This window comes from Polyodon spathula, chromosome 20 (assembly GCF_017654505.1).
Source record: "Polyodon spathula isolate WHYD16114869_AA chromosome 20, ASM1765450v1, whole genome shotgun sequence".
Taxonomy (NCBI): domain Eukaryota; kingdom Metazoa; phylum Chordata; class Actinopteri; order Acipenseriformes; family Polyodontidae; genus Polyodon; species Polyodon spathula.
Genome location: NC_054553.1, coordinates 27,382,730 through 27,403,412, shown reverse-complemented (window position 1 = coordinate 27,403,412; position 20,683 = coordinate 27,382,730). Strand labels below are relative to the sequence as shown.

The window sequence follows — 20,683 nt, the reverse complement described above, 5'->3', positions numbered from 1 at the left end:
CACTTCTGCAAAGGAATACCAGCCGGACTGGGTGTGTTTCTCTCTGTTTTTTGTTAGTTTGATACGTGTATTTTAATATTTTAAAAATATATTTATTTGACAGTATATATTTGTTGTTTTAAGTTTGTACGGTGCGTATACAGAGCAAAAATGAACTGCTTGAATATTGCAAACATTGCGCCCAACTCTCCAATCAAAACGCGGGGACAAATTCAGGTAAAACAAAGTAATGTTTTGGAAAACAAATATATTAAACATCTTTAATTGCTCAAGGCTTTGATGTTGTTTTTAGACGCGTAAATATTTTGAAATGTGTTTAAAAACAGCATGCATTGTATTTCATCTTGTCAGTTTTACTGTATTAAGATACATGTTTAACCAAATCGGTACTAAACTCACTTTTATTAAATAATAAATAAGTAAAGCACAATAGGTTTTTAAAACTTGTATGATTTAAGTTTTTAGTCACAGGCAATGCGACGCAAAAACGCGGGGCTTTTGTTAATATGCACGAAAGGGGAAATAAATATCATACCTTCATAGCAAATAAAACAAAGTATTGACAACCGTGTTTACGTTTTAATTTCAGGTAATATTCGGGCCGATGTTCTCAGGAAAAAGGTAAGTCCTTTTTTTTTTGTTTTAAAGAAAAAAAAAACGGATGTATTGTTTTCTTACGTGTGGGCGCCAAAGACAAACTAATCTTAATACAGAACTGTATAGTGAGTCACCACGCAGCGGGGAACGGCTTATATTATGAATAAAACGTACTGATAACGAGTTTGTATAGTTATTATACTGATTCTTTCACTCATATACCAATACGTTGTCCATTCAATGCAAATTCACATCGTGCAGATTTGTATTTATTTACTGCTTATCAGATGTAGTTAATTTAAAATAATAACTTGAACCGTTGTAAGACTTGCCTGGTTGCTTATCCTCTGGCATGCTGTTCTGTTCTCTTTTTGCAGCACTGAGTTGATGCGCCGTGTGCGCAGGTTTCAGGTGGCACAGTACCAGTGTTTGGTGGTGAAATATGCCAAAGACACGCGTTACTCTGAGAAGGGAGTTGCCACGCACGACAGGTGAGAATTCAGTGTGGTATATTAGTCTCTCTCCAACTAGTGACTATTACGTTAAAATATGCCTATCCGTACTCAATATTTGTTCTCGGTGGTGCTAGGTAGAGATCTGTTTGTGACGTGTCTCACTGTAAAATGTCTTTTATAATATCTTCCATTCAGAAATACAATGGAAGCGGTGCCTGCCAGTCAGCTCAAGGAAGTCTACCAGCAAGCCCTTCTGTGCTGTGTCATCGGGATTGACGAGGGACAGTTTGTAAGTGGCTCCTCATGCCTGCCATTTTACTCCTGAGCTCTGCAATTACAATTCTAAAAGGTGCAAGGCTGCCTAACTGAAACTATTTCATTGGACCTACTTTATTGAGATATATCCGGACCTAGGCTATAGTTTTGAAAACCCTATTGCTTACCTTTTATGTGAAATGATGCATTAGCTTAATCTCCAATAGTGTTTGTTTTGTGTTGCTACAGTGGGTTGGGGATGTGGGTATACTAAGCACTATTCCAACTGATTATGTACTCTGCTCTCTTGTTTCTAGTTTCCAGACACTGTGGAGTTTTGTGAAGAAATGGCCGACCGAGGCAAAACCATTATTGTAGCTGCCCTGGATGGGACGTTCCAGAGAAAGGTGCTGCTCCCCTGACAGCACACAGTCAGACCCATAGCCCTCTTTGTTTTATTAGTACATTTTAATTTGAAGCGCTTCATGTTGCTTGCCCCTGTGTTTAAATGGACTGCGCTGGCCTGCAATGCCTCCCCTGCATGACTTTAGAGCACTAGTTTTGAAAGGTTTAGTTACCAGCAAGCCGGGGAGAGGGACATGGAAAATCCGTGGCATCAGATTTATCATGTTGATTTACTTTCTGTTGGGTGAATCTCTGTTCCAGGCGTTTGGTAATATTTTGAACCTGGTTCCTCTGGCGGAGAGTGTGGTGAAGCTGAACGCGGTGTGCATGGAGTGTTTCAGAGAGGCTGCCTACACAAAGAGGCTCGGTGCTGAGAAAGAGGTGAGCCAGCTTTAAGGAATAGGATTGCTGCTGCTCTTGTAATATCCAGCCGGTGTGACTGTCCACCACAGGTGTGTGCAGTATATGCCCTCTGTCTCTCTTGAAACACTAGGCAGCTTGTTCTGTTGCTGGAGAATGTCCCCTACATCTACATTGCTGGAAAAGTTACCCTCTGCTGTCATTGAGCACAATGAAGACTGCTCAGTGAAACACAGGGGAGGGGGTAGAGGTGTGACTTGCTGGTATAATACAATCTTTTGCTGCAATACTGTACTGTATCTTACATATTTTTTTTCTTTTTAATGCCGTGAGCAGGTAGAGGTGATTGGAGGCACTGATAAATACCATGCAGTATGCAGAGCCTGCTACAGTGCATCACTCCCATCCAGCAAAGAGAACTTAAACAACAAAAGAATAGAAGAGACCCCGCCTCAAACCATGGCGGGGAAGCAGGTGGACATTAAAGCACCCAGGAAACTCTTTGAAACCCTCCGCATTTCCCCAACACCGAGTGACCAGGACTTGGTCCCACAGCCCACAAAAACAGCTAGGACGCACGAGCACTGACAAGTGCTTTTTTTGTTCTGTGCTTTGTTGGTGTCGGTCCAAATTTTTTTTTTTTTCTGTTGTATTTTTTTTTTTTTTAATGGTTTAGGTGAGAGTGGAACAGCACTTGCTGTTGGTTTATATTCTTAATACACAAGGTCTGTACTGTATATGTAGCAATAATACTATCACTAATTTATTCTACTGGTCACAAAACAGGACTGCTTTTACAAGTGTTTACCTGAGCTTGATTTAAACATCCTGAAGGCATTTATTTTTTTGTTCATTTCTGCAATACATGGTAAATAAGCTGGTACACTAACAGCTGCTCCTGTACCTAGTGGGGTAGGAGAAAGAGTTCCGTTTATAAGCCTAGAACGTACCGCCTGCTGTTCCCGTGTAAAGTTTAACATTGCGCATGGTTGTAGCTCTATACCCAAGGGAAGATGCACAGTATTTATATTGTTCATCATAGCTGTCATGTAGGGGCTGCAGTTGAGTGAAGGTCTTACTAGGTACTCGGTATGGAGCGAGTGTTGTGCGTGCATATTCATATAATTGATCTCTGTGACAGAGACTGGACCTCTGCAATGCCAGCTACTAATAAAGTCACTACCCTGTGGTCTCACTTGATGGAGCTGCTCACTACTGTCATTTTGCACATATTCACAAAAATGCCATAAGTGTTTACCATCAACCTTGATCTGCCAAGAGTTTCAGAATACTGAAAATAAAAATGTTATTTGTTTAAACAATGTGTGTGTGTATAAATTATAAAAAAATGGAAACAAAAGACTTGATTTGAAAATGCCATTTTATTTGATTAGACAGTGGTGAATAATGCCAATGAATAAAACCTGACCCAAGGTGGAACAGTGGTGTTGCAATTCTTCCAGGAAGCTGTATCATGAAAATACTGGTACTCTAATCTGCAGGTTTCATACTGCTCAGCACCTATCCTGGATGACAGCTGGCTTCACAAACCCCCACCACTACCTGATTAATCTTGAACTACCTGATGTTAATTTAGGCAAAGTAATCCGTTAGTATTAATCTGTGAAACCTACCCCTAATGTTACCTTGGGTTAGATAGTCAAAACCTATGCTAATTGAGGTGTGAATGTTATCTCGTTTCCACCAGCTACAAGCACCAGTACTCATAATGAACTGCTTTCCAGTACTAGTGAACTATTACACCAAACTTCTTTCAATGTGGAGCCCTGAAACACTGGCTTACAATCAAACTGATTCAGAAGAGTCTAATCAGTACAATGTCAAGTAAAAAAGCAGCACTGCCTTTTTGGGTTAATGTGTTATACAGCGAAGTTCAAAATCTTTGGTTTTAAATCTAGATTACATTTGGTTGATGTGCATGCTATTTCCTTTGTGACACATGAAGAATTTCCAGAGTCCCAATCTGGTATTTTACCACAGATAAACACCACACCCTAACACAGTCCCGGAAGTAATCATTACAAAATAATTACATAGCGGGTATCAAACATGCTTTGGCACATTTTATAACTTTGTTTATATATATCTATATATATATATATATATATATAATATATATATATAGATATATATATATAGTTTCTTCATATATTTTAAATCAATTTATCTAAATCATGTCCTCTTAAAAAAAAAGTTAAGTTCTTAATTGTATAGACCACACAGATCTGTAAAATATGAACTAAAAAAAATATAGTGAGGCAATCAAAGTTTGTCCTTTATATACACACACAAACGCATGCACAGCGTATCAAAACAAGAACAGGCATAAGCGTCCGTTGCAGTATTAAGGCAGTATTAAGGTACATTGTACATTGTATCCACACCGTGAACTTTGTATTTATAGTGATATCAATGCTTGAAGGCTACTAGCGGCAGATGGGTTTGGAGAAGAGCACAATTTACAGAGTTTATTTACAATCCTGATTTTAAAAACAGTTAAGAGACCAGGGCTCTCCCTGGATGCTGTGCCCAGGTAAGCAGAGCACTCGACTTGGCTAAAGAGCTGGTCAAACTCCCATCAGCCCTGCTTCTGCTGCACGGAACACACACTGCTTCCAGACACAGAGTCCAGGGAGAACTCCACAGGGTAGAACACCCATGACCTCAGAAGAGGTTTCGATGTGACAGCTAGTTCTGTTCTCCACTCCTCGCACGGACATACCCGCTGCAGCTCACTAGGCCTGGCCGTTGCAACGCAGACAGTAAGAAAGGGCTGGACCTTTGCTCTCAAACCTTTGTACTGACATGCAAGTAAAATAATAATAATAATAATAATAATAATAATAATAATATAGGACAGGAGTACATAAAGGAGAAGGGTCTCTCAATATCTTGCATGCTCTCTGCTCTTGTGATGCTTCAGGGAATAAAAAATGTAATGATCATATTTTATTTTGAAAAGATGCGATTTAATAGATTTAGCTATTGCTCATCCCATTCTATTATATTTTACTTAAACTTGGGATTGAAATTATTTTTTATTTCAAATAGGATGGCTTTATACTACCTGTAGATCTGGAGTGTGTTTAGAAACAAGCTGATTACTGTATAGGTGAAACCAATTCAACTAATTTAAAACTAATTTAAAACACCTGCGGTATTTTCTTGGAGACTGCACTTACTACTGTAGAAAAAATATATATAATCACACAATGTGGTTGTTATGTTTTAATACTATAGTTGTAGTGTTGTAGTGCTTTTAGGGAAATAAGACTTGATATGAATGAAGACTGCAAAAATTATTCAAATCCCTAATGATAAAAAAAACTTGATTTGTTTATGCAAACACTTTTTTGAGTTTGAGAAATTAACATATTCCAAATAAAAATGCTTCTGTCTACCATAAACAGTAAGAATTCAGAAACAGGCCTTTATGAACTCCTCCTAGCGACAGATTGTTGGCGCCAGGCCCAGTCTTTGTCATTGGTCCAGGCTCTGTGTTAAACCTCTCAGTAGACTGGAGGCTGGTACCCCCCCTCGCTGCTCGGCTCTGGGTTTGCGACGAAGGGAGGCTGCTGGTAGCTCTCGACGCCAACTGGAGGGTATCCAGCATAGCTGGCTGTGGTGTTGGGGGCTGGGTCAGTAAAGTTCTGGGGAAACTCCTCCATTCCCTTACGGTACCTTCTCAGGGCAAAGTATGCCAGCAGTCCCTGATAAAACGGGGGGTTGGGGGGGGGGGGGGTCAAGGCCCCCCCCCTTCCCTCAGTTTTTTTTGGTGGTCAAAAACCACACTTAAGAATATATATATATATATATATACATATATATATACAATTCTCTAGAACCTGTATATCACATTGTAAATCCTCACTGTGGTTTACCTGGATTTTACCAATTTTACAATTCCTATGCATTAGATTAATGAGTACACTAAAATAGGTTACCTTTTTTTTCTTTTGGAATCAGGATTAAAATCCAGTTGCAGCAGTCAAAAGAAAAATTTACATTTTGCGTTACTGTACAAGAGAATGACAGGTAAGGAGGTGAATCAGGGGGTGTTTGAGGGCTGGTTCTTACCCAGGTGAAGATGGAGAAGAAGCTAAAGGTAATAACGGCCCTTGCACTATCTGATCCAATGAGGGGGGGTTTTGCCATCGTCACCCACTTATTGGTCAGAAAGCAGAATCCCACAAACCACAGGAATGACAATGCACCTGAAACCACAGGCAGGATAAGATAGTCAGAACAACGTTATCTAGCAGCACTCAGCTCTGCTCCAATACTTCTAATAGAACATTCTGCTGCATGACATTGATAGGACCCCTCACACTGCAATACCTTGTTCTCTCCGACAATGGAATTGAGGGTCAGACTGGACCCAACGCCAGGGTGGTTTTACAATCGCTGCAAGTTGAGAACTTAAATGTCACACGGCATGACGAAGTCAAGCTGGGGGTCATCACAAACTCTAGAGGGGAGACGGATTCTGAGCTTGTACCTGACGAGACGTGGTCGGCAATGACAATGTATTTCCTCTTGTTGGCGTTGCTGATCTGTGGGAAGTAGATGTCGAGGATGAAGAAGGCGGTGGCGGTGAGGAAGGCCAGCAAGCCAATGCCCACCCCGTAGCGACAGGCATCCAGACTCCCGCCGAAGATACATTGCTGCTCCGAGCTGCTCGGTTGGTTGATGTAGCCCTCCTCCGTGATGCACGCAAACACTATGATGGCAAAGACCTGAAGAAGAAATACATACCCGATTGTCACACCATGTCTGCTGTTTCATTCTCAGCAGTATAGTTCTGGGTTACATTTGTTATAGGCGTTTCACATAGATTTTAGCATGCAAGCAAAAAACTAAAAACAAAACTAGGAAGTAGGACTTGTTGCTAATGAAGGAGCATTAGCGTGGAACTGCACAACTAGAACTAAGCATTAATTTGTGATCTATGTAGTTAAGTGTTAAAAAGGGATCTGTGAAATAGTAAATGTGCACTGCTATTGCTGTACTTGGAGTTTAAGTCCACAAGAGGGAACACCTTAGACTGAAAAATGTCCGCAGCTCATGAGAGAAAAAGTAGCACCTGTTCTAAAGGAAGGTCTGCGTTTTAGAAATTGAGACCGACCAGTCTTATTATTCATTGCCCTGACTTTCATCAGGGATGTGGCAATTCCGCATACAATTCTAAAATGTGTCTAATTTACAGCATGTGGGAATCAGGTTCTCCCATTGCTAGGGGTTTGACTGCATTGATTTTACACAACTGTCAAAGCGAATAGTAACTATTTGTTTTACTGCTTGTCCCCCCTCCATTATGTTAGTGCGATAATGAAATAGACAAAGTGTATTATACAGACACACACACACATGCAAGACACACACAGAATGTTATGTTACAAGCAGGAGGAGACGCTATGGATATTTATTCTTTGGTGTTTACCCAAGGGTAACTAAGGTAACAGAATGTATGCCTATATAAAATGTTCTGCAAGGATGAAAATGTAGTAGTTTGTTCTAGCAAGGGCTCACTCTTACTGTTTCAAATGCATTTTTTTTTAAATAGCACTTTAAAAGATGGCCATTGATTGCTTAGATGACAAAGATAGGTCAGAAGGCTGCAGGGGTAAATAAGCCACTTCCTATGAAGAGACTGTACTGCAATTATAATTGAAAAATCCCCAAATGTTTCCTTTCAGTTCAAACATGTACTTACTTTTGTTTATTGACAGGAAACATTACCAGCATCAATTGCCAAGTACAGAATTGACAGCTGATGTAGTGGATCAAGGGCTTGAGGAGAACGTTTTTGATGCGATTTGTCAAGCAATATTCGCAAGCTACAGAAAGCACTGTAAATTAGGATAAATAAGGAACCCTAATAAATGCAACCTTCATTATTTTGACCCACTCCCTTAATTCATGTGAATATGTATGCGTTTTCCCAGCCGCAACACCAGTTCAGCGTTGGCCTGGCCCCCAGTTGTGGATCACTGCTTGGAATAGCCATGAACTCGGGTTCCGATAACACCATGTGCAAGACAGTCACCAGAAGCACAAGACTGACTGAGCTGCAGCCCAGGTATTCCATTTCATACCACCTGCTCCTGTTTATATTACTCCAGTCCTCATGCTGGAGACAGAAGGGACAGCACGTTCTGTACCTGTATACTGTACCTAGGATTTTTTTAAGCAATACATTTGAAAGATGTCACACTTAAAACGTGTATCATGACAATGTTTTAAGATGCCATTAAAACCATGATAGCGGAGATTCGCATGAGAGGACGTGTTTCTGCCATCGCCCTTGTTACAGGAATCACACGATAGCTTTTCTTTTCAGAACACAGCACCCAGCTATTATTAATGAGAATAATATCAAATGCACCAGTCACTGACAATACGCGTAACAATTTTCACATTGATAAACCACTGACAGGCAATTTTGTAATTACTTGTGTGCATCACACAACTAAAATCTACGACTAGACGCCAAGTCATTGTACGGTACGTGTTCTCTTTGCCTGTGACCTAAGCAGGTTACCAATGGCAATTCCACGCTCGTTATGTTTGACGTATTTACATGTTGACAATTAAAATACAGTACATGTTCTAGCAACAACATGATTGCTTAGGACCATAATAATAACAGATGCTCACTACTTTGAAATAAAATACGACCAGATAGTATTAACCTTTTTTTTTTTTTTTTTTTTTTAACAAAACGTCTTAACTGCGAAATAGGTGTGAGAAGCATTTTACACGTTATCTATGTATACAAAGACAACATACCAGTGACGTTATTTATATGAGTCATAGAAAATAGTCGCTCTTTCATAAGTGTTGCTATTAATATTTGTGCACTGTACTTCTCAAGAGTAGTTTTGTTATTTTGTATCAGTTCATACTATTTTGTCAACTCACCCAACTCAAAACCCGTGAAATAGTTTGCGACTGTTGCGCAAAATGTATGAAGTCGAAGGCACCCCCGGCATTTGAAGCGCCGTATGTCTCCATGTTTTATTTTTAATTTTTAAGTGTCCAAAATTAACAAACTGAAACCTAACTACAGTAACCTTGTCCCTCCTCGCTTCACAAAATATACAACTTTATTTTCCTCCTGTTTCCTTAAAGTAAAAAAAAAAACTCCAATCACGTCTATAAAGGGCAAGTCAGGACTTAACAACAACTTTCAGGCAACGTCAACAAAGTGACAGCTAGAAATATATACTTCAGACTTCGAGAAGTCCGTCTCCGAACAAAAAAGACGACATATTCAATAGATTTTTAGTAATACATTGATATACGAGGAATTAGCATACCATAATATGTATATCTTTAATGATTATGCGCTAGTTTTTCATATGCTAAAAATACTAAATGATAGACAGGAAAATACTGTTCTGTGTTTAATACAGTAATAAAGAAACCAAACTTAATATTGTCTTTTCATTTTTCACTGCATTGAATACGGGCAATTGTAGACGCTCCCTAAGGACCATCATATGACTGGATGTGGAAACTGGATCGAGATTGGAACCTCATTCCTCAAGGAAAGGGTACACATGCTATGTTACAAAGCTAAGCAGAATAAAGCAGATACTTTTTACAGTAGCTCCCCTTCTAAATCGGAATTACCGTCATGTATATGGTGCAATAAGACGTAATTACAACCTTGAAAAAATAAATAAAAAATGAATGACATTGATTACAGTTGTTTTTGACCATCCTTGCTTAGGCTACCAACCACGCGACAGACTGCTGACCACGACCAAGGCACGAGCTGGCGGTGACGTGCAAACGCACCATAAAGATGCCCTCGGTGTAGCAGCTGACAACCAAGTGTACACCACTTCAAACAAACCACAGCGGCACCTCTTGTCGAGGTAATTTATATAAGCTAAACAGTTCACGTAAAAGAGCAGCGCCAGACGATGAACCACGTCTTTCTCGACCATTTGCAAAGGAACGCAAAAGCAAACTCTTTTGCGAAATGAGCAGATTGCTTCCACAGAAACTAAAAGTTGCAATTTTTCGACGCGCATATTCTGAGCAGATTTAAATATGCCTTACAAGAATGCACCCCTAGCCAACTTTGTTGCTGAGGTTGCAATGCAGTACCAAGGTAGTCTAACTGCACTTTCATTAGGAAGATGCATGTGCCCCACTGCTTTCATTAGGAAGATGCATGTGCCCCACTGCTTTCATTAGGAAGATGCATGTGCACCACTGCTTTCATTAGGAAGATGCATGTGCACCACTGCTTTCATTAGGAAGATGCATGTGCACCACTGCTTTCATTAGGAAGATGCATGTGCACCACTGCTTTCATTAGGAAGATGCATGTGCACCACTGCTTTCATTAGGAAGGTGCATGTGCACCACTGCTTTCTATTGGTATAACGTGTCTTGCTGTGTGAATAGGTGTAGCTTTTTTGTCACAACTATAAGAAACTCAAGCTTTGAATCTTTTATGGCCCAGATGTACAGTCAGTACATTTAGACTAAGTATGGTCAGGGGTTCCCTACATGTGCAGTTCTCCCACGCATACACTATGCATTTACCATAGTTTACCTGTACCATGCCTCGCTATTCTTTACAATACTTACCATTGCTTTACCGTATTCCAGCAGTGGTTTAAAGACGCTTAGAACTGATAGTTATGCAGGTTTCCAGCTAAGCAAATTGAATCCAGACACTAAATTGACACCACATTGGCAGCTGTGACACCATATTCTATATCGCTACGATAAGGAACTGCTGTATGGCATCAGGTATCAAGAAGTTGATGCACGACACAGAAGATATTGACAGGGAAGTGAAACAGGTTCAGACCAACACACTATCACATTGTGAAAAATATGTGGGCTGCATTTCCAAATCAGACAGAAACATCTTCATGTATGTTTCTAAGTGTTCGGTGGCTCTCTCTAGTCAAGTTGGGAGTGCATTTCTCGCTCACTCTTTGCTGTGTTGGAACTGTCATGCAAAGAGTGCAAGAGATAGTGCACTCTCCACATGATCAGAGGAAGCCACCAGACACTTTTAAACATGTCATTAAATCTAAGTAAAAAACAGATGAATCCCCGATATTGACATGCTTTATGTGTTTACATTGCAGCTTAAACGTTTAGAATTCTTTGTGGTTGACATTCTGAGAGCGAGATCTACACATATCGTAAGTGCAGTTGCTGCTAATAGGTTCCAGTGGGGATCAGCTGAGAGAGCACATTGCAGTACCTTTCACTTCAGCCTGAAGGGCGGCGCTCTTGATGCAGTGTGTCTCGTCGAAGGCATCGCAGACTGAACCAGCTTTTCACTGTATTTATATTTGCCACTGTTTTTAGATCAATAGACTCAAATGTTGAAGGAATACAAACTGCAATGGCTGGTTCTGCAGACCCCAATTAGTGCTAAAGTGAGATGAGGTAATCCAGTTGCTCAGGGTCCTAAGCTTGAGAAGAAGTTCTGCTTCAGGATGACCTGGAAGGAGACACGCAGAGAGCATACTGTTTGCCTGTAGCTCTAAGGGTAGTTTACTGTGGTCCAGCATGATAAAAGCATGACAGTGTGAGTTCAAATAAACTGGGGAGGATGGTAATGTACAAAGAGGTGTGGTTAAAAAAAAAAAAAAAATCTTACTGCATACTAAATAAGCAGGAGAAAAACAAAGTAGCCATGGTAAATGATATTGTTTATTGAAACACAGCAGTTGTCATGCCAGTTTTACTATATGAAGTGTTCAGCAGCCTATACTAATTACCATCACTGTTAACCCACATGCTTGATCTATAGTCCCTGTTCTTTCTCATGCTTATCTAAGCCACTTTGCTGGGCTTCTACATGGGATTGTGACACACCCCACGCAAAACCAAACCATTCAGCACTGCTCTGTTATTCGACTTGTTCCTCATTGCCTTACCCTGAAGGCTATGAAACAAAAGAAGCTGGTTTTGAAGACAAGTAAGGAGGAAATGCACAGCTGAGCAGAGGCACAAATGGGAACCGGTATTAAGCGATGCTATTACCAGTGCCAAAAAACAGGACAGAAACACACAGTAGTAAATGATGCTTAAATTACATCAAGTAGCATAAACACATCACATTACTCCTGAAATACTGGGCTATACAGCCTGACAAAGCTACAGCCAAACAGCTATGTATTATATTATAATTACGGCCATCAATCTGACCATTATAATTATCTACACAAGGTTCATCTTCTCATTTATTCTTCTTGCTGGTGTACTTCTGGGCCCCCCCCCAGACTCCTTGCTGTGTCCCGGGCGGCTCATTGCAGGTCGGAAGCCACAGGGGTCCACCGGGCCCTCCCTTGAAGGGCCGTCTCCACTGCTGTCTGTCGAGATGTTTCTGTCCAGCTCACCTTTGTACTTTTTGGCCAAAGCTGAGAGCTTCTTCACCAAGAATCGTTTATCAGTAACATCCTGAGGCGGTGGGGGGGTGGAATCACAAATGTTATGCATTTGGGTATAGGTAGACAAGGGCTTGGTCTGACAATTATCTTTTCTAATTTCTGTTCCTCGTGGCTTGGGGCGACTTGGCCATTAACTATGTCACGAAAGGCGCTATATTGATGAAGATTGTATCATGTAACATTAAACTGTTTCTAGCAAAGCACCTTGGAATCTTTTTAGATCTCAGACTCTCAGCAAGACTGAATTTTTGAATAGGTATGTACTCCTGACTGTATATCCCCATCACTGTCCTCTTGTTCCCAAAAATCACCAGGCTTGGCCAGCCACTGTAGTGGGGTGAGGTGACTCCCTGTCTAACCCACAGGAGCTCCACAGCCAATGTGATGCTCACTGTGGAATTTGCCCACATGCAAATCTGACTCAGTCTGCACGCTACATGCCTTTACCAGATGAGCCACTTAAAGACCCTTAGCTCACAAACCCCTGCTATCTTGCTACTATGACTATCATCACTATGCTCACCATGACCAGCTTCTCTTTCAGTTCTTCAATAGTGCCTTGGTGCGCTCTGACCAGGGAAACGTAGAAGGTCAGCAGAATGCTGTGGATAGAAACACTGACAGTTACCAACAACGCACAGAACACTGTTCCATATATTTTCCAGTCTTTAATTTACTCCTACTTTTTCAAATGGAGAAAAACACCTTTCAATTTTAAAAAGTAGAACCACACGTCTAAGAAACATAACTCATGCACTCCCAGGTTGACTGTTTCTCATTTAACTTAAAATGTTCTTATTTTCAAAAGATTTGATTTAATTAAAACTGGAGTGAAGGCTTTGGAAAAATAGCCACATGTGTCTTCTCCATATAATAATAATAATAATAATAATAATAATAATAATAATAATGGTGGTGTCAAGTGTTTTTGAAAACACTGATTAGATAATTGCAAGAGTACAGAACAGTACAATATAACACTGTGTTATTGACATGTCAATGGGTGTCTGGTATTGGCATTGTAATTGGCTTTTTTAAAATTGTTATTCAAAACAATATCTGTTGCATGCCTGTAAAACGCATCCAAGCCATATTTGTGTGCAGCATATTTGCCTTTTCTCGAAACTCTTTCTAGACTGCTGCTGGCTTAGAAACGTTTGATGAGTGGAATGAGAAGTTTGAGTAAACTTTATCACAGTTGTGTGTCCCACCTGGGCTAGCTTATCCAGCTCCCCCACTTGCTGTTAAACTTGGCTGGTTTAACGTACCATTCGGAGATGATCAAGGGGATGGCAAAGGCCTCTGACAGGATATAATAGAGAGCTCTCTGAGCGACTCCTGGGAGAGTGTTGATGCAGGCTGCCACCACCTCAAAGCTCAGGTTATACCGCTGAAATGGACCACAGACTTGGGAACAGCAGCTTCTGGAGGCGCAATTAAAGAGAGGAGAACAGTACGAGGCTGTATTTCCATTGAGGGTCTACATGCTGCATTAATATCTCTACACACCACACACTAGGTATTTTCCTCAATGGAAGAATGCAAAAGCTTACTAGAAATATAGAAATTCTCTCTCTCTCTCTCTCTCTCTCTCTCTCTCTCTCTCTCTCTCTCTCTCTATATATATATATATATATATATAACAAATCCTTACTCCATATATTATTTGCTATATAACAACAAAATGCCCTTGATCCACAGGGTCTGATACAATCACTGTTCATATAGTACACACTCTATATATTCTATAGTAAACCCTTAGAATATATAGAACAGCAAAAACAATCCCAATTTTTATTTGCTTGAGGGATGTTGAAGTACACACCAAAACGACAATTGTTCAGGTACTGAAAAAGAAACATAGAAGTATGAGGGTGTGACAGGCTGGCGAGTGGACAGAGGCCCAGTGACAGACTGCAGTTCAAAAAAATAATACTTTTATTAAAAATAAACACAAAATAAAAGAGCACAAGGGCGAAAACAAAGATATTTAAACACAAATAACAAAACACAAAAGCAAAAACTACAAAAATAAAGGTTTCCAGGCTGGGTGATGCCTTCACTGGATTAGAAAATTAAAAAAAAACCACAAAACCACAAAAGCAAGCACAACCACATGCTTGCTTCCTCAGCTCCCTTCTCCCCTAATGGGAAGCTGAGTCCTCCTTTTATGTCAGGTGGCTGGGTGCTGATTGATCGTTAATTACTCCAATCAACCCCAGCCACCTGAACACAATAAACCCAGGCAGGGAGGGAAATTTAACCCCATCCCTGCCAATCTATATAGGGCAGAGCTCTGCTCTGCCACAGAGGGAAATTAAAACAATTGAATTGCATCTTATTATACGCAGAAATATAAAAAAAAATGCAACAATGCAACTCAATGCAACATTCGGTCCCTCCTAGAAGGACAATTACAACATGGTGCAAAAAAAAAAAAAAAAAAAAAAAAGATCCAGTAAAAGTGTAGGAAAGGAAAGGAAGGTATAGTGAAGCCGTGGTAAGGCACAGGCAATAATTGAGTAAACTGGGTGACAGCTGCTGTGTGAGCTTACATGAAGATGCTGACTCCGACAGAGACCAGTGCCAGGAGGAGCCCCAAAAGCAGCACACACTGGAAGAACACAGAGGAGCTGGACGAGCGGAACATTCTCTTGGCTGGCTGGCAGTTGTACAGGCTGAACTGCAGGAACAGGTTGGGAAGAGGGGGGTTACCTGATCATCAGAACAGCAGGGTTAGGAAATTACACTGCAGCACATTGGACACTTAAGAATCCAAGGATTCTGCCCTTATCTATTAATCGATAGATCGATAGACGCCAAGCAGACGAAAGTTTGGGCTCCTGCCTTCATCTGCGTGTTTCATACAGACCCACCATGCTGTGGAGGTGGGGAGGCTGCAGTGAGCTGCCCTACCTTCTTGATGTAGAACATGAGGAACAGCATGACACAGTTGAGCAGGGGCAGCAGGGGGCAGTAGAACAGGCCTGTCCAGGTGAGGGTCTGGCTATAGACGATGTTCAGCACGTTCAAGGGGACGATGAAGCGATCCTTTCCAATGAACTGGACCAGCCGCCATGAGCACTTCTCCACCAGAACCCTGCAGAGCGAGCGACATCACCAGGGAACATGAACACACACACAAAGAAACACATGCACACAGACATGTAGACTTCACCAGAGAACATCAGCAAACACACAGAAACACACGCACACACAGACACATGCAAACAGACACACAAACAGATACACAGACACACGCAGGCACAGAAACCCAGAAACACACACAGACAGACACATACTTTTGTCATTCAATTAATGGAACAAGAAAGCGTTTTTTTATTTTTATTGTACTTATGTAACAAAAAAAAAATTGTTCCCCCCCCCCCACCATACGGTTCATCATTTTAAAACTATATAGTTTTCACCTGCACAAGATCCGGTGCGGTCCGGGTCAAATGAATCCCTGGTATGAGACAGAATAAAGGAGGCAGGGATTGAAGATATAACACTGTTTGGAGTGGAGAGATCACCTGTCTGCTTTGCCAAATGAGCCAGGTAACCCCAGGGAGCCAATGCAATGCTACCTGTTTGCAATGCAATGTGAATGGGGTTCAAACCATCACTCACTCTCCCAAGATGAGGTGAGGCACTGGGGACTCTGTTGTGACGGGACGGTCTAGCAATGCCACTGTTACCAGTATTCAATACAAAACAGACAGATGCAAAAAAAAATAAGAGTCCGTACTTTCTTGGGTAGTCAAGGAGGAACGTGGTCCCGATGCAGGCCAGAAAATCAAACAGCAACAGTTTGTATATCTCCTGCCCCACCTTCGTCTCCCAGCACTGCAACAGACAAACAAGAACTGTCCTCATGACAGTAGGAGGATGCACCGAATCATTCAAATCATTGATTCCTAATCAATTCTACCCCATGTTTGCTCCATTAATTGCCCACCCCCCCGCAACAGCTCCAAAATTACCTGAATTGCAGGCTTACCTGGTAATCGCAATTGTATCTGCAGGTTTTGCATTTGGGATTCTCCAAGTTCCCAGAGCAGAAGATCTGCTGATAGAGGGAGAAAAGGAACATCCCCAGGCTGGACAGCTTGAGAAAGACGCACCTACATGAGTGGAACACAATCAAAGAACCCTCCTTATCAACTTCCATTAGCAGGGCTCTCAGAGACTGCAAAAGATCATTGAAACAGATCCCCCAAATACACACAGCTGTAGTTTTTTTTTTTTAAATGCATGGGTGTGCTTTATATTGTGATAAATCCAGAGTATTATATTATGCCTGAATAAACAGTGTGCTGAGAACGTTGCTCCTCACCTGAAGAGGGTCAGGTTGATCTGGGTGGTAAGCAAGTAATCCTCAAACTTGACCAGCCTGCGGAACACCTGGGGCAGCAGGAAGTTGATCAGGGTGATGGACAGGGATGGCAGGTATTCAATCAGAAAGCTGTAGGACTCCGAGAACTGAGAAATAACAGAGTGACACAAAGGACTGCAGCATCCGCAGACAGCATCAGCATAGCTAATAATAATCCCTCCAAACTGTGGATTATTACAACGATCCCTCCAAGTCCCCCTGGAGCCCACTTACCTGCTGGTATTTCTGGGACACCTGCGTGGCTTGGTAGATGACAAAGAAGGCTCCAGCGAGCAGCGTGAGCACAATCAGGTTGAGGACGACTCTGATAAGGCAGAGCAGAGCCCGCTGCTTCACCGTCCGCTCGGAGACGCGCTGATGATACTGCTCCTCATCCAGGTCCATCTGACACCAACGAGAGAACACAGTGAGCAACAACCGGGCTGCTGTCTACCTCTATACGAAGCAGGCTCTGTCTATTGGAAAACATAAAACGATACAAGTCTCTGGTAAAGGCGACATGATGATAACATATAATGAGGTGGAGGGAGGTCTAAAATTGTCCAAGGAATTTGATCGTCCCCAAGGACTACATTGGCTCCTCTTGACCAAAGCTTTTTGGTGCAATCTGCAGAATTTTTGTGAACATAAAATCCAAATGGAAATATAACAAAACTAGTGCGAAACAACCCAGGAGTTTAGGGACCGCGAAGCCCTAGCTCTTTGTTTTACTAGTTGCGTTGCAGTTCTTTTTTACAATAACATCTCTGGTGCTGTCTGGCACTCCAGCTGTCATCATGCTTCAGTGGTAAAAGCAAGGAACCTGCTGTGCCCAGGACTCTACCTCACCTTGAGGTCGTTCCTGATTCTGCTCTGTTTCAGTGTGGCCGATTCTGTCTCCCGGATGCAGAAATCCCAGCCGGCAAAGATCTTGAAGCTCAGCAGGGTCTTGTACTGTCGGCCCTGCATCCACCGCACCTTGTAATCTCTCCCCAACCTTGGGTAAGGGGAAGTGCACAGTATGGTTCTGGATAAAGCTTCATACTCATTCACTTCAAATGTACCCTCAAAGTGAGCTGTCTTTGACCATTTGTTGTCTGACATGCATTACAGTTATTGCATTTATTTCCTATTACCTTGACTCACCTGCAGAGGCCGCCATTATCCATAAAAGAAGTACCTCACTTTACATGACAATGGCATGGGGATAATCTATAATGAGGTGGTCTGAAAACTATTCACACCTAATTGTCACTGGAAAGACTAATTACAAGCCACTAAGCTAAATGTTGGGTTGTTTATTTCTGGTTCATAGTTTTGTGAGGATTTGGTTATTCTGGAAACAACTCTTCTTGCACAAAGACACCAGAAGGGTTCTTTCCTGTCTGTGCTCACCTTGTCACCACCCAGAGCAGACTGAGGAACAAGATCCCAACCGAGCAGAGCAGGTACATCAAGGGGATGTTATAGGAGTGCTGGGACAACCCAGCCCCTGGGTAAAACCCATAGAATAGGTAGGAGTCTTTCATAAAACCCTGGGACAAACGAGACAGTGGGAAATACACCAAGACATCTGCACGTTTTATACGACTGCTTTTGAAGATGCTGTTTCTATTTAAAAAGAAAGCAATACTTACAGATCCCAAAAAGAAATCCTTAATGTGTGAGTAGAAGGGTTTCTTATCACTTATACCACTGCTGTTGCATTCCCCTGCAAACAATGACCACAGGTTAGCTTGTTCTCTGTTAATTGATATAAAGATCTCTAGGCATGGCCAGCAACCTTACACAAGTTTGCAGTGGGGTATTTTAACAGATATGTTTTGCCCACTTCTGTGAGGTCAGGTTTCGCTTGCCTGTTCTGTGGGTGCTGGTCTCGTTCACATCTAGCAACTCTGATCTCAGCAGGGCAGTAGGCACCACAACAAGACCAGCAATGAAAACGCAGGAAACCAGGTTGAGATAGATGAGGCAGTGAAGCAAGGTGAAGAACGACTTCACTCCAGTGCCAAATTTTCCTAAGAAGAATTCAAACAAACAAACATTGCGGCTTACAATGGGTTGCATAAGTTTACTGTGCATAGTGTATGTAAAACTTTAAAAAAATAAATACAGTTTACTGTGTGCAGTGAAAGGTGTGTTAGAGGACAATAGTACGATAAATCGTGATATAGCGTTGCTAATGCATGCTATACTTTTATACCGTTTACCTCTTAGAAAGGAAAACCCGCTAAAAACGTCTCTCACCCTCAATCTCCCGGAGTGGCCCCTTCCATGGCTTCAGGTCCTGAAACGCGTTCGCCAGGTTTTCGCGGAAACGGCGCCAGGAGGTGAGCTGGCTCTGTTTCCATGACAGCCACCAGCTGATCTGGCCGCTCCAGGATCGACGCGTCTCCCTGACAGACGGAGACACCTGTATGACATCGCGAGTTTTGTGTTTTTTCTGTGTCAGTGCTCTCAATCACTGCTTTCTGTGACATTTAATAGATCTCTACGTGCAATTTAATTGTAAAAGATTAAAAGAGACAAATGATCATGTTCTCACCCTTATGAGAAATATCTTGAGTGAGCACCATGCTGATATCAAACAATACCAAAATGTTCATAATGCCACTTTTAAAAAGTCCTTTCTGAATGCAGGGCGCTCACCTCATGTGCCTCTTCTCAGCGATGCTGAGCGGGTAGTTTCGGAGTGGGCGCCTGTCGTCTTTCAGGAGGTCCCAGCCCCTATCCCGGCTGGAATTGGCGCTGACTGTCTCTGCCCTGTGGCTCTCCGACCCCTCTCCAGACACTCGGGGGCTGCTGTCTTGCACTGGCCTCTTCCTCAGGGTTTTTTGGCTGGGCAGCTCAGAGAAGATCTCTGTTTGGTGGTAGCAGTAGGAGGGATCCAGGAAACAGGACTCTGAACCCTCATCTGGAAACAGCAGAATGAAATGAGCTGGAAATGCACCTGACCAACTAGAATATAGTGCAAATTCTAGTTATAATACACCAACTGGTTTGAATTACTACTACTTTGGTTACCAATCTTTCGTAAATTTTAAGTGAAACTAGGAGATACATTTTTTTATGGTAATATTATATATATATATTATATATATATATATATATATATTATATATATATATATATTATATATTATTATATAAAAATATGATATATAATATATATATACCACCCTATATATTTGGTGGGAGTTTCTTTGAAAATATATATGATATATATATATAACCACCCTGGGATCTAGTTTGAAACATTATATAATATATATATAATATATATAATATATATATATATATCAGATCATTTCTTATAACTTATATTGGGCCACAAAGCTTTATATAAAATATTTGGTGGGTCAGATCATTTCTTCGTAATATATTGGGCCACAAAGCTTTGAAAAAAAACTATTCTCTACATAGCTAATGAGTTAATGCTTTGTGAATACGGTCTGTTGTCTTCTGATCAGAGATGCTAAGGTAATCGAACCAGACCAGCATGCAGCATAATGGCTTTTAGTTTGTCTTGCTGAGTTACAGGAAGGAAGAGCTCGAAGGAAGCATCTACATTTAAAACTGCACCCTAATCCCCACGATTCTCAACCCAAACTTACTCGAGACCGTACGTGAGTAATCTAAACAGTCCTGGCCCTCTTCCTCCATGGCTCAGCTCTCTATCACAGCACTTTGCAAAAATAAAAAAAAGAAAGAAAGCTTACGACTCCTTGTGATGGCTCATAACAAAGCAGCATTAAACCATTCAAACCGGTTACTGCATATCAC

General features: G+C 41.4%; 3 protein-coding genes across 3 annotated transcripts; 1 reads left to right on the top strand and 2 right to left on the bottom strand.

Moving 5' to 3' along the window:
• The first annotated feature begins 14 nt into the window (after positions 1-14).
• Positions 15-3,381, top strand: LOC121295293 (thymidine kinase, cytosolic-like). The gene is made up of 7 exons (XM_041219761.1): positions 15-216; positions 590-621; positions 975-1,088; positions 1,248-1,341; positions 1,625-1,714; positions 1,974-2,093; positions 2,409-3,381. The coding sequence occupies exons 1-7, from the start codon at positions 151-153 to the stop codon at positions 2,658-2,660; spliced, it is 768 nt and encodes a 255-aa protein (XP_041075695.1). The 5' UTR covers positions 15-150; the 3' UTR covers positions 2,661-3,381.
• Positions 3,382-4,235: 854 nt separating this feature from the next.
• Positions 4,236-9,280, bottom strand: syngr2b (synaptogyrin 2b). Its single transcript, XM_041219762.1, has 4 exons — positions 9,015-9,280; positions 6,592-6,829; positions 6,171-6,307; positions 4,236-5,803 (listed from the first exon to the last, which is right to left on the bottom strand). Exons 1-4 carry the CDS (start codon positions 9,105-9,107, stop codon positions 5,603-5,605), a joined length of 669 nt encoding a protein of 222 aa, XP_041075696.1. The 5' UTR covers positions 9,108-9,280; the 3' UTR covers positions 4,236-5,602.
• A 2,493-nt stretch (positions 9,281-11,773) lies between these two features.
• tmc8 (transmembrane channel-like 8) lies at positions 11,774-20,656 on the bottom strand. The gene is made up of 16 exons (XM_041219756.1): positions 20,515-20,656; positions 19,551-19,815; positions 19,149-19,297; positions 18,758-18,919; positions 18,539-18,612; positions 18,297-18,436; positions 17,751-17,898; positions 17,136-17,306; positions 16,863-17,008; positions 16,527-16,650; positions 16,275-16,372; positions 15,443-15,626; positions 15,082-15,209; positions 13,795-13,950; positions 13,050-13,128; positions 11,774-12,536 (listed from the first exon to the last, which is right to left on the bottom strand). The coding sequence occupies exons 1-16, from the start codon at positions 20,561-20,563 to the stop codon at positions 12,297-12,299; spliced, it is 2,313 nt and encodes a 770-aa protein (XP_041075690.1). The 5' UTR covers positions 20,564-20,656; the 3' UTR covers positions 11,774-12,296.
• Between the last annotated feature and the right edge of the window lie 27 nt (positions 20,657-20,683).